Below are 12,988 nucleotides of genomic sequence, written 5' to 3' on the forward strand. Positions count from 1 at the left end.
CACAATAATATTGGGGTTTAAGGTTTATTTTACTACACCAATATTTACGTGCTGCTAGGGCGGAACAAGTATGACAACTCTTCTATTCATCCACATGTCAGGAACACAAATTTATTAACAAAAAAATTTATTAGTATCTTCAACTGTTTCTCTTCCTTAAATTTCTAAAGCAGCAAATAATGATTCGCATCTTTATTAGAGCATGCAAACCATGATGTGCTGCTAGAGTACTTTAAGGCCTCAAATACAAGACTTAAAACCTAGACAGCATTTTTTATTACTGTAAACGGAAATACAGCTTTACTTAAAATTGGTTTTATTTATACACCAACCTGTAAAATTAAGAACCTGTTATGATCCAGATCAATTCCATGGCTTCGAAGAAGAATACCAACATCTTTGAATGTCTTTTTCTTTCCATTGATGTGGTAGACAGAAGAATTATCTCTATAGGCAGTTCTAGATACACAGAAATTGCTGTTAGGAATGACTTCATAATCATCTCCTTCCTGTTTTGAGGAAAAGCAAAGCCAGAAAAACAATTACTATATCACAGGTTTACCTCATATTTCACTATCAAGCACAGAAGTTTTATCGCATTCAAGTCATTTATCGCTTTTTAAGTCAACTGCACACTGAAGTCTAGTAGAAGTGGGAACTATCTTAAAGCTGCATATCTCAAAAAAGATATTTAAAAAAACTCCAAAAATACTTGGGAACTGTACAAAAACTAGCCCAAATTGTTTAAACTGAATGGCCTTCATCTTATGCCTTTCTCACCAATAATACAAGCTATTGCATTGAAAAATACTTAGTTTATTCTCCTTAGCACTGCTTCAAATCACAAATGAAAAGGCCTACGTCAATTTTAAAGTGGCTGTGCTATTCCACCCTTTAAATTTTAGATTAGGAAGCCTTGAATGACTAAAAGTACCAGTCGCATTTTAAACTCCTCTTTTATAGTGCTAGGAAAAGGAGTTACTTTTAGCGAAGTAGTTCTAAAGAGAAACTGCGAAGATAAAAAAGCAAAACATTAAAGATGTGACAAATACGACATCATCAGCTTCAAAAGATATCTTAAGACTTACCTACAAAGCAACAACTAAAATAAAGCTGGTACTATACTTGAAAAAGTTAAAAAAAAAAATCAATGAATGGTTCTAAACTAGCCTACCACTTTCACAGATTAACCCCCAAGAGCATAATCGAATTGGTAACTAGTATATACAGATCTTTTTTAGATCATAAAGTTAGCTCCTAGAGGTTAATACAAAGTAAAATGGAAAAAAAAAAGAATAAATTTAAGAATGTTGAACCTGGGTTATTATAAATACAAGCAAAAGGTATGTGTGTATGTACATCAAGTCAAAGAAAAAAAACAAGTCTTTTAAAACTGTTCCTTTAAAGGCTGCATATATTGCCACTTTATTAACACAATTTTTGAAATTTCGATGTATATTTCCCACTATTTTGACTGTCCCCAAACTCAGTAGTTGATACTTCAGCTAGAAGGTGTGCACAAAAATGATACTTAAATAAAGTAAGAGAAATAAATTCCTTGCACTGTAATTGCAATAAATCAACAAAAATGTCCATAAGTTTTTATCAGTACATGAAGTGGCAAGCAAAATAAATATTTTTTTAGTTTTCCAACACTTTATATTTCATTCAAACAAAATATCAAGTTCAAAAATATTTAGTGGTAGGATGTGAGGTTCAGAATTTTTGACGAAAAATCTGTTTTAAAATTGCAGGCATGTTTACAGGATACAAAGTGTAAATAATAAAGTTTCAGATTCATTATATATTTCTCTAAATCTAGATAACCTAAAATAGTTCCTAATCAGTTTGGAAAGTTTTGCTTAAATAGGTTTTATTTCTTTATATATATGCTCATATTATAAATTTAAGAATATATAACATGTCTAAATGTAGACTTAGAAAGTTTTAGGGGTCATATTAATTTCAGAAATAAGTTTTATTTACTTGAGGTAAAACAGATGACAACTCTAAAATGACTTCTTCTTAAAATGATCATTACATATTTCTAAATAGTTTAAAAACGGACATGTACCAAATATTAGTCTTGCAGAAAATAAAAAGAGAATCCCTACTAATATTTTAAGAACTGCACCACTCAATAGAGGAATTTTTAAAGCTAATTAACTTTGAACTGATGCTTTACATCCCAAAGGTAAACTAATCATGCTGTGAAGTTTTTCCCACCTCAAACTAAAATAACCAAATATTAAAAGTTTTCAAATCCTTAAAGAAAAAAAAAAAAGTCTCCACTGTTCTGAAGAGAAGCATACATACCTTGTCAATGATCTTTTGGAAGTGGACTTCCACAGAACAGCTCTGGATGTCTGTATGTTCGTCAGAATTATGGATCAGCACAGAAAGTTTTTTGGATCTGATTTTTTGTGCTCGATACCCAAACACAAAAAGCATTGAATCAATGACATTGGATTTTCCACTGCCATTTGGCCCAATAATACATGAAAAACGCTGCATAATAGAAGGAAAAGAGTGACATTCAAAGGGAAATAGATCCTGGCCAGTGCACATCACCTATTTCATTTGTGAACAGTTTAAAACACAATTATTTCTACTGCATGAAACTGCAGACTATTTGATAGTGTTTAATGCCAAAAGTAAAGCAGTACAACTCATTTCAGAAAAAAAAAAAAAGAAAAAAATCACACCTCAACTCAGCTTTCTATATTTTAACTTGTTAACTCAAAGCGATACTGCATTTAGCAAGCATGTTCGCAAGGAAAGTTTCATGATTAGCCACGTAAGTCTCTTGTGGGCACTAAAAAGTATTCTCATTCTTCAAACATACCCCTAAAAGTTCTCCAGTAAGCAAAATAAAGAGAAAAGTGTGCTTTTTTAAGGTTTACTGACAAATTAAAATTGTACAATATGAGAAAGTTACACTTTACTGTTTTCTCTATTGTCCAATAATGAAAATTTAGAATATTACTATATAAGTCATTCTAAAATTTAAGTATTTTTCAGTTGTTTTGAGATAAGCTTACATGAAAACACAGGAAGGAATACTAATACCCAGCGAAGTCCCACCTTAATTTAAAAAATGCTTAAGATAAAAGAAAGATACCTTATGAAAAGGTCCCAAAGTTTGCTCCCCTGCATAGGATTTGAAGTTCTGGTTTACAATATGAGTTATCATAAGACGAGGAGCACCGGCTTCACTGGTCATTGCTGGAGGTGGGGGAGGAGGGATGCTACCCAAAATCTCTTCTAAACTTCGATTATCAAGCACCTCATTTGAGACTGCCAAAAACCATCCAAAATAAACAGAAAGGAAAAAAAAAAAAGACTATAAGCTCTCAATGACTAAACACCTTTCAAAATGTTCAACTGGAAAAGCAAACATAATTTCTATATGAACCAAACCTATAATTTTGCCTGTAATTATTAAAATGAGCTAAGTGGAATTAAAATTTGTCTTTCCATGAACTGAACTCTTTTGAAGAGATATTTAAGATGTCCCATCGATTCACTAGTGGGTTTTTTCTTTCATTATGTAATTCTTATTCTAACACACTTTAATAGGCACTCTGCAATTACAATAGCTACAACCGTCACAATAAGCCTACAAATCTGAAACAGGCAAAGTCTTTCTAATTAATAAGTGCAAAGCCACATTTCAAGCGTGCTCACAAGTCACTCTGCAAGATTTGGGGATCGCTGTACAATGCTCTGAAAGCTGTAATGACAGCACAACTACTCTGCAAAGACAGGAAGTTTGTTACGAAAACAAACTGGCCCCCTGGATATCAGCTAGTTGTAAGCAAAGAAGCTTTTCAACAGTTACTATCAACTTTTTCTTCAAAAAGACAGTAGTATTTGCCACCGATTTCAACATATTAATCTATTTGTCAAATACCTTGCTTCAATAATTGCATATCTGGCTACCTAAAAAGACACACACTGCTGTTTTTCCAGACATTTTCAGCAAAAACTCAACTCAGGAAACTCAAGAAAATACACTGCTTCATGAAAAAGAAAGTCAAATCATTTTAAGAGTTAAGTAAATAAACTTGACATTTATTCCATTCCAAGAAATCCCATACCATTGGCTGCATATAAATTTGAAAAATCCTGCTGTTGTACCACAATCTTAAGTACAATGTTACAGATCAGGAATATGAAATAGGCTTTATTAGGAGAAAGTCTACAAATTGCTTTTGCACGTGTACTAAATTACTGGTCCAAACACTTTAACTCTTTGCAAGCCCTCTTTATCATTTCAAAGAGTTTAAACTTGCCAGGAGTCAAGGCTTTTCAGTATTCCTTTCTAGAAGAGAAAAGAGCAAATCCTCTCTGCAGCAGTTGGTAAATTCAACTGAACATTGTTGCTAAACAGGCACTATCACATCAAGTTTACACAACATCAGAATCACAATATTCAGACCTACCTTGTGGAGGTACTTCACCAAGCTGTCGGTCACCTTCATTTTCCACTTCCATGTCACTGGTGGACTCCTCTAAGGGCTCTCTGCCTTTCCGATGGGCTGCTGTAGAGGTTTTGGTGATCCTGCTTGGCTTGACCTCCGTTGTCTGTTCCCCTTCCATTCCAAGCAATCAAACTACCGAAGGGATCTATCTCCTTTGCTAACATAAACAAGAAAACCCCGTGATCTAAGCATTCAACTACAATCCCCTAAGGAATATACCTACATGTTTGCCCAGATGTTTGACTAATTTAGAAACTAAAGACCAGAAGTATTTTGAAGACAAAAATCCAAACCTGAAACAAAATCTAAAGCTTAGCCTCATAATGATATGTTTTAAAACACATCACCCCCCAAAAAAACAACGGACTGACCTGAATCTGTAAAAACAGCACAAATCTACCTACTGAAAACTCATACAGCCATGTTCAATGCAGTTACTATGCTCAGAGAAAGCAACCATAATGCTGGGGGCAAAAGAGTTAAAGGCATTCGCAATAACAAACTGAGTAGCCATACATCTTATGGAAGCACTCTTTACATACACGTCTCAGACCTGAAATGCATTTTACTTTCAACAGTCCATGCTGACTATATATTTTATATCAATAGATAGATAAACAAAAAGACCTGCATAATTATACCAAATACTTGACTCTTAAACAGCTTAAATCAACACATTCATTTCGCGAAATACAACGCAACCTCTACCACCAGCATTCAGCATTTATCAGAGAAAGTAAAACAAAATACCTTAATCTAGTTGTGATGTTAAAGTAAACTGATGAAGAACGCAACGTTACAAAAGTCCATCAGCTGGCACTTGAGCACAGCTCCCAAAAAGTATAAATAGAAAGCAACCAATGTGAATAAAGACGACTGCAGGAGCGAAACTCTCTCCGAAGAGTTTAAATTGCAGCAAGTGGCGAAGTTAGTTCACAGAAAAACAGACATGAGAAAGTTTACTTCTCACAAGATAAAAAACTGACGTGGTTAGAAAGTCATCTTACAATTGGTGCCAATCATTTGACGTTTTCAGACCTACCCCCAACCCACACTCTCATGAGAGTCCTTCATTTGGGACAATGGGGGAGGGGGGGAAACGAGAGAAAGAAATCATTTTAAGGCAATTTGAGTCTATGCCCCTGTTCAAAAGTGTTCCGCAATGGCTGTCGCAGACAATTACAGCCTCTCAAAGTACCAGATTTATTTATTTTTTTTTTAATCCAAAACTGCTCCACTGCAACAGAATTGTGCAATATAGACCTATTTACCTTACCAACCCTTCCCCCCCAGATACTGCAACAGAATGAAAAAGCGTAACTACTTGACCTCAGCCTTTAAATCGCGATAAATCAGCTGCCACATACTAACAAATTTAACAAATTCATGCCCGGCCCCTCCCCCGAGTCAGCTCGAAGGTGTTTGTTAAAAGCATCTCTCCGCCATCCCCTGCCAAGTGCCGTTTTTGTTACGGGGATGGCGAAAAGGAGAGCCGGAGACGGACGGAAAAGCTTCCTTATTAACAGCCGATAAAATTTGATAACGATAACCCCTGTCAGTGAAAAATTTCGGGTTTTTTCTTCTAACCAATCCGTTAATCTAAGGCGCCCAACTGCGCCCTTGTCACGGTCTTTCCAAGTCGTTACAGACTTGCTTAGAATTTCTCTCTTATGCTTCAAGCATAAAAGTAGCAGGCAGAGCTCGCTACGGAAAGGGTCCCTGCTTTGTACGCAGATTAAAACCGGGCCTCTCTGATACCGAAACGCCTTCCCCGTCCTAGGTGGGTCTCCGATTCACGGTCCCCAGAGGTCCCTAAGGGCACAGCGGGAAACCTCGGGCTTTCGCTTGGGCTGCCGAGGACCCCTTCTCATCCCCGCTCCTCAAACGCATCTGCCGACACCAGCCAGGACGGACAAACCAGGCGCCGTGTCCCGACCGGGCAGCCGCCGAGCAGCCCGCACCCCTCGGCGGGGCAGCCCCCACCCGGCCGCCCCGACCCCGAAGAGAGGGGCAGCCGCCGCCTTTCCCTCCCTCAGAGCGGGGAAAAATGGGGAAGAATAAGGCGGGGGGCACAGCCCGCCGCCCCGCCACCCTTCCCCTCAGCACCTTCTGCCCAGCGGAGCGCCCCGAGGGCGTCCCCCGCCGCCCCGCTCCCAGCGGGGGAAGCCCCCCCCACCCCAACTCCACCTGCCCTCAGGCGAACCGCCGGCGCCTCCGCCCGCCGACCTACCCCGCGCCCGCCCGCCGAGCTGCTACCTTCGAGGACTGGCGGCGCCCGGCCCTGGCGAGGACCGCGGGGTTGCGGTAAGAGCGGACGGCTCCGACTCTCCGCCGGGCGGCTCGGCGGTTTTCCACACTCGAAAATGGCGCCCAAACGGCGAACTCGAACCGAAATTCGTTAGAAAAGCGCGGGGCACGCTGGGAAGGGAGGGGGCCGGCCTCCCGCGGGTTTGAAAGGAGGGAAAAAAAAAAAAAAAAAAAAGAAGTCCCGCTCCCGCGCCATCTTGTTTTCCGTTACTGCGCGGACGGGCTGGGCGGGGTAGAGGAGAAAAAAAAGTAAAAATAAATAAATCTCCCCGCGTCAAGGAGCGGTGGGTTTTTTTTTTTTTTTGAGGGGAGAGGCTGGCGGCTGAGGGTGACAGCAGCCCCACGGCCGTGGCCGCCCGTGTGCCCGGCGGCGGGAAGGATTTATTTTAATTTTAGAAGTAGGTCAGTGGGCGGCGCTTGGTTGCGAGGGGCGACGGGGGCCGGAGGAGCGGCGGCGTGAAGGAGCGCTGTTATTTAAAAAAAAAAAAAAAAAGAAAAAAGTAAAATGAAAAAATAATAAAAATCGGATAAAAATTGTGGGGACACGACGATTTTAAAGCGGTATTAATTAACGGTGACGCCACCAGGCCGTGTCACCTGGTCAGGAAGGGCCCGTGAGGTGGCGGTGGGACGAGGAGGAGGAGGAGGAAGAAGAAGTCTCGCGGGAAGTCGCCATAGAGACGGAGCCGCTTGGCCCCGCCGCTGCTGCGGCGCCGCGGGGACGGGGAGGAAGGCGGGATTAGCGCGGAAGCCGCCGGGGCTTGGGAGCTGACCGCTGAGGGAGCGGTGCCCGCCGCTCTGCGCTCTCCCTCCCGCTGCCGGCGCAGGTAAAGGCGGGCTGGGGAGGAGGAGGAGGAGGCGGCGATCCTCCTTTCGGCGTTGGGCGGCAGGTCTGACTCACCGCCGCGGTGGGCGAGAGGGTCGGGAGCCGTGACCCTTGGGGCGGCGTGGGAGGCGGGCTGGGCTGAGGGGAGCGGGCGGCAGCCGGACGGCCCTGAGGTAGGGGCGGGGGAGTCCCGACCCCCTAGCCGCGGCGCCCCTCGGGGGAACGGGCGCTGGTGCTCGCACGGAGAAAGCGGACGGAGCGGAGGGGATAATCTGCCGTTTGGGAAGCTGGAAGCTGTGAAGGGAAAGGGGGTGCTGGCACGGCCGGGGAGCGGGCTATGCCGTCTGTGTGGTGCCCGGAGCCGTTCCTCGGGAGACGAGGCACCGCCACCTCACGCAGGCGGGGCGGGAAGAACCGCAGTTCCCTCACGGCGGGGAGCCGCAGCCGCCCCGGGAGGAGCGAGCTCCTGCCCCGCCGCCGCCATCCCCATCCCCGCCCTTTCTTTCCATCCCGCCGTCTCTCTTTTCCTTCGCTCCCCCCCGACTCTTGCTCAATCTCCCGCCGCCGTCTCTGGTCCTCATCTGCTCTTTCGGCAGCTCCGGAGAGGAAAAGGCTGAGGGGAGGAGAGGGTGAGGAGGCCTGGGGCTGCTGTGCAGGACACGGGGACCAGCGGGGCTGGGAGAAGCCGGGCCAGACTCACCGTGCCAGAATAACTCCTCGTTATTGCCCCATCTTTTTTAAAATGCTTTCAGCTAACCTGCTGTTGGGCTCGTTGCGGAGCTGTATGTAGCGGATGTACTAGGGTGGGTGATGATGGATGTACCTGTTGCTGACAGCAGGTGAGCTGTGTGACGTAAGGGTGAGCGTTCAGCCTTTTAGGTGCACATAAAGAGCGTTTAAGCCATTTTCAAAAATTATAATAAAGTTCTGGCCTTGTCTTTGAAAGGAAAATAACAGAATTCCTTGTGCTGGAGGGAGGGAGTGCAAGCTGGAAGCTGACAATAGCGACATGCCTGCTGATACCCTGAGAGGGAAATAATCAATAAAAAACTACCAAGCAGCAACTGAAAAGGTGGGTTTAGCAAAGTACGGTGTGCACAGAAAATAGAAGCAGATAAGATCCATGCATCCAAATAAATACGAGGTATTCTGTTAAGCAGGAGAGAGGCTTATGTTAAAGTGGAGAATAAATCTTTAATACCATTTTACTCTGTGCTGTTTCTTTGCTGTATACAAATCTTATGGTTTATGTTTGGGGATTTTGTTTTAGAATTTGTGTCGCAGAGACTAGCTCTGTAACTGATCAGCAGAAAACATTGCAGCGTATGCTGAGCGGGTATATACAGGTGCTGTACAATGGCATTGCCACCATACAGAAGTCAAGGACATGATTAAAAAGCTACTTTGAAAGTTTAGCGCAAACTTAGGCCCCTTTTAAATGCCTTGATGACAAGGTTCCCTATGTGGTTTTTGGATAAGGGCAGGAGAAGGAAATTAGACGTTCAAGTAGGAGAGATGTAATTATTTAAAAATAACTATTGTGTGTTTATCAATTAATGTAAAGCAGGGTTGAAAATACCTCATTTTATTCTTTGGGCACAGGAAATTATATGTTTTAGAACTGGTATCCTTTAAATGCTTTTTTAAATTCTGCATAGTAACTGTTTGACACGCAGTCGTTTTTGTAGTGAAAAAATTCCAGAAGATTGGAAGGGCACACTGTGCATCATCATGGTCTCCTCAGAGTGTACCTTGTGCTCTCACCCTCTTGGTCTCACTTCTTTCCATCCTGGAAGACAGAAAAGTTTTAAGCTGGATCAGTGCCTCTACACTGTCCAGGCACAGATACACAAAGGCTTTTGCTGTCACAAGAGGGAAGGGGCTGAGAGGATGGGACCTCAGTGAACTGTTTATGGAATTTCTGTTTTGCAGCAAAGTATCGTGGACATTACAAATAGGGGAGGATGAAAAACTTGGACGTTGTATCGTTTTGTCACGGCAGGGTTATTTTCATAGTATGACTTTTCCCCCTAACTTTTCTCACAGTGCACTTGCTAAGCATGAAGTTCCTTGAAAAGTTTGTGACTCCGGGTTTTCCCTTGCGACCTTCATGGCTATATGTCAGCATGAGGGAACTTCAGTGTTTCAACCTACAGTGTTGTAGCAGTATGTTTCTAGCATCACTTGCTCATTAAATTGTCCAGCGTGTTTATACTAAATGATCAGATAAGTGTGGAGTTGGGTACTGTACAAACAGATTTCTTTAAAACTGAGGTCTCGTTTGGTGTTTATTTTGCCACAGTACTAATGTAATATTACATATTTAAAAACTTTCTATTTTGCTGTTAGTGTCTTCCTTTTAAATTTTAGCTACTCATATATGTGTTGTTTTGTTTTATTACAGTTACAACATACCTATGTATCTTTTTTTAATGCTCCATCTGAACAACTGAAATGAGACTGAAGACTTCACTTCTAAAGGAACCAAAACATATCCTTTGTCTCAGAATAAATCATAGAAAAACATGTTAATTCTGAATAGCCTTTTTTCCAGAAAGGATCTCTTTATCATAAATGTCGTAGTAAAATATTTGTAAATTGCAGGTGGCTTTTTTTTTTTTCTTCTTTTCTTCACTTTGCCATTCAGTGCAGCCTTTAAGGGCAACGTTTTAAGAGATGTTGAATATGCTTAGAGTACTTCCCTTCAGAAGCTATCAACGTTTTGCTAGAAAGTTTCAAGTTTTTCTTTCCTTTCTTATTTGTAGTTATAAGTTAAAGGCTTTCCCAGGCCGTAAATAGGAGTAGTGGTACATCTGCTTGCTTGTAATAAGACATGCATGTAGCAGATACAAACAAAATTGTAATTCTTCTACTAATAAGTTAGATTTGTCAACAATTTAAATATGATGTGGCGTTAATAAACTGACACATTTGAATGACAGTTGGGCGTTCTGCACTTGCATTGTGCACTAAGACCCTTTTAGAGGTGTAACCCAACATTTCAGCTGTGTTTCAATGAGTATGCATCATAATAAGAATTATATTTTTCCACAATACAGTCTGTTTTATTTTTTGCTGAATTTCTACCAGCTCTTTTCATGTTTTTGTTATATAAAACATTCTTATCAAATATATATATATAAAACAATCTTGTCAAAATAATCTTCCTGTATACTGTTCCTTCATCTTTGTTTAACCTAGATGAGATATTTTGTAAGCTTATTTTTAATAATTAAAATGTGCACGCTTCCTTAATTTAATTAAACATAAAGAATTAGTTAGCTGTGTGGGATGGACTACAGCTGATGAGCTATATTCCTGCAGTGATGATCACCAAATTATGAAATGGAACCTTTTAACTAGTGAGACCACGCGAGTAGTGAAACTTCCAGATGATATTTATCCCATAGATCTTCACTGGTTTCCCAGAAGTATAGGTGGGAAGAAGCAGTCCCATGCCGAGAGCTTTGTTCTCACAAGTTCTGATGGTAAGTCAATTTAAAATATTTATAATTTCATACCACTTTGGGCTTATGTCACTCAAATACATAAGAGGTTAAGGAGTCTGCAGTAAAGCAATTTCAAATACCTGTACACCAGTTGCACTGGTGTAACATTAGTAGTTTCAAATTTAATACATTGTACAACTATAACTTTCTCCAATACAACATTATCAAACATATTTCTGACAGCAGATGTATATTTTTTTATGTAAGGTCAATTTCTACCATCTTTTTTCAGTTTCACAAACCAGTAGCTTTAAGTATGTCTTCACTGCATGCCTACATAGATACTGTATCGCCTACAGTTATGAAAACTGAAGATGACCAAGTTACTGAAATTGCTTAACGGTGATATTTAATATCAATGTAGACCATTTCTTGGACATGTTATGAGAACACATCTTGTACCTGGCTTCTATGGAGTCTTGAATATCCCCCTAACGCATTTAGTTCTGGCTGTTGTGAGAGGTGTAAGACTAGTATATATATCCACTATACTGGCAGAGATATATATACATATGTATATCCAGTATGCTGCTATTTGTCTAGGGTACTAATACTAAACTGTATGATCCAATATAGTAGCTACTGTATTCCAGTGTATGGATTCTGTTTTGTGGAAGAGAAGTGGGAGCAAGAAGGTTTGATGATGGCTTGGGGTGTTTGTTTTACTTCCTCTCCAAAGAGACGAGGAATTGATTTTTCCCGACTTGCACGCAGTCAGATTTTTCTTCCTTCATGAAGGCGGATATACTCATATCCCCAGTTCAGTGAAGAAGTCTTAGGTAACTGGTTTAATTATTATTTTACATTTATTATGAAGCAGTCCATACTGTTTAGGTCAGACTTTGTCTCCTTTCTTCTCAGTACCGTAGTGGGGATTGTGTTGCATGCCATCAGGATTTTTCTGTACATGTTTCCCCTTCCTTTCCTTCCCTCATCCCTTTTCTTTAAGGAAAAACATTTGGACTCTCCTTGATAGAATTCTTTGCTTGAACAAAATACAGAAAATAATGGTAAAAATAAATTTTCCTAACCCTCCCCCCTTTATTTCTGTTACAAAAATCCTACCATGTGGAAACCCTGTAGTTTAGATGAGAGTTTCTTCCCGAATCTACCAGTTTTAAAAAGGGGTTGATCCTCTCTGAAATCTGCTGGTTTACGTTGACCTCATTATAAAAATTGTGTTGGAATAAAAGCTCTGGAACTGCCTCACTGACAATCTACTGGCAAGAACTTGCTGATGGGGTTGGTGTGTTAGTTTGTGAATGATTTCTGATACTTTCATGTGTTACATGCAAGAACTTGACATACAGGTGACTTGGAAGAGCTGTATGACTTGCTTGCAGAAGTTGGACAGTCCTTATGCCTATCCTATCTTTTTATACCTTTGTGCTTTACTCAGTTGCTAATGCTGTTTAAGGTTCCAAAGTAAATTAAATTGTCCTGCTGGTAATAGTAATTATGTGCCACAAAGAAGCAGATTGCATCAACATACTAAACTTAGTTTGTATTCTTTTGTCAACGGTCAAAGACCTTGGTGGTAAAGCTGTATTTGTACATAAATGGCAGTGTTGGGAGTTTCTCAACACTGAACCGAAAGCAATATGCTGCTCTAAATCTCTGCCAGCCTTTTCAGGCAGAACAGATCATGGTCAATTGTTGCAGAGAGTTTCCATCAGGATAATAATGGCCATCTGCCCATGACCCTGTTGATAGCTTTCACAGGGACCTATTGATAGTTTTAATGGGACTGATGGAGAATTTCCAGCTAACTTCTGCCCATGTTTTGGCCAGAACCTTGAATTTGTGGGTCTAGTGTGTTTTCTTTGGTGAGGAGAACTTACTGTAGGCTTTTGGCTAGCTTC

The 12,988-nt window shown here is 41.0% G+C and overlaps 2 protein-coding genes across 15 annotated transcripts in view; one reads left to right on the top strand and one right to left on the bottom strand.

The window, feature by feature from the left end:
- Nucleotides 1–7,378, bottom strand: part of SMC4 (structural maintenance of chromosomes 4) — a 40,431-nt gene extending 33,053 nt beyond the window's left edge. Inside the window, exons 1-5 of one of the 4 annotated variants that reach the window (XM_074592934.1) lie at nucleotides 6,715–7,378; nucleotides 4,446–4,641; nucleotides 3,122–3,297; nucleotides 2,317–2,508; nucleotides 333–509 (exon numbers count right to left, since the gene is read on the bottom strand). In XM_074592934.1, coding sequence (XP_074449035.1) covers nucleotides 333–509; nucleotides 2,317–2,508; nucleotides 3,122–3,297; nucleotides 4,446–4,602 — 702 coding nt within the window. In that variant the 5' untranslated portion in view covers nucleotides 4,603–4,641; nucleotides 6,715–7,378. Of the gene's footprint in view, nucleotides 1–332; nucleotides 510–2,316; nucleotides 2,509–3,121; nucleotides 3,298–4,445; nucleotides 4,642–5,234; nucleotides 5,895–6,714 lie in introns of those variants that run through there. The other 3 variants (XM_074592935.1, XM_074592933.1, XM_074592932.1) reach the window with 3 other exon arrangements.
- Nucleotides 7,379–7,412: 34 nt separating this feature from the next.
- IFT80 (intraflagellar transport 80) overlaps nucleotides 7,413–12,988 on the top strand; it is a 54,733-nt gene continuing 49,157 nt past the window's right edge. For 2 of the 11 annotated variants that reach the window (XM_074592942.1, XM_074592943.1), the window contains exons 1-4: nucleotides 7,426–7,618; nucleotides 8,564–8,689; nucleotides 10,022–10,108; nucleotides 10,884–11,105. In XM_074592942.1, the coding sequence (XP_074449043.1) occupies nucleotides 10,072–10,108; nucleotides 10,884–11,105 (259 nt within the window). In that variant the 5' untranslated portion in view covers nucleotides 7,426–7,618; nucleotides 8,564–8,689; nucleotides 10,022–10,071. Of the gene's footprint in view, nucleotides 7,619–7,664; nucleotides 7,682–8,563; nucleotides 8,690–10,021; nucleotides 10,109–10,879; nucleotides 11,106–12,988 lie in introns of those variants that run through there. The other 9 variants (XM_074592947.1, XM_074592948.1, XM_074592940.1 and 6 more) reach the window with 7 other exon arrangements.

This window comes from Larus michahellis, chromosome 6 (genome assembly GCF_964199755.1).
Source record: "Larus michahellis chromosome 6, bLarMic1.1, whole genome shotgun sequence".
Lineage (NCBI taxonomy): Eukaryota > Metazoa > Chordata > Aves > Charadriiformes > Laridae > Larus > Larus michahellis.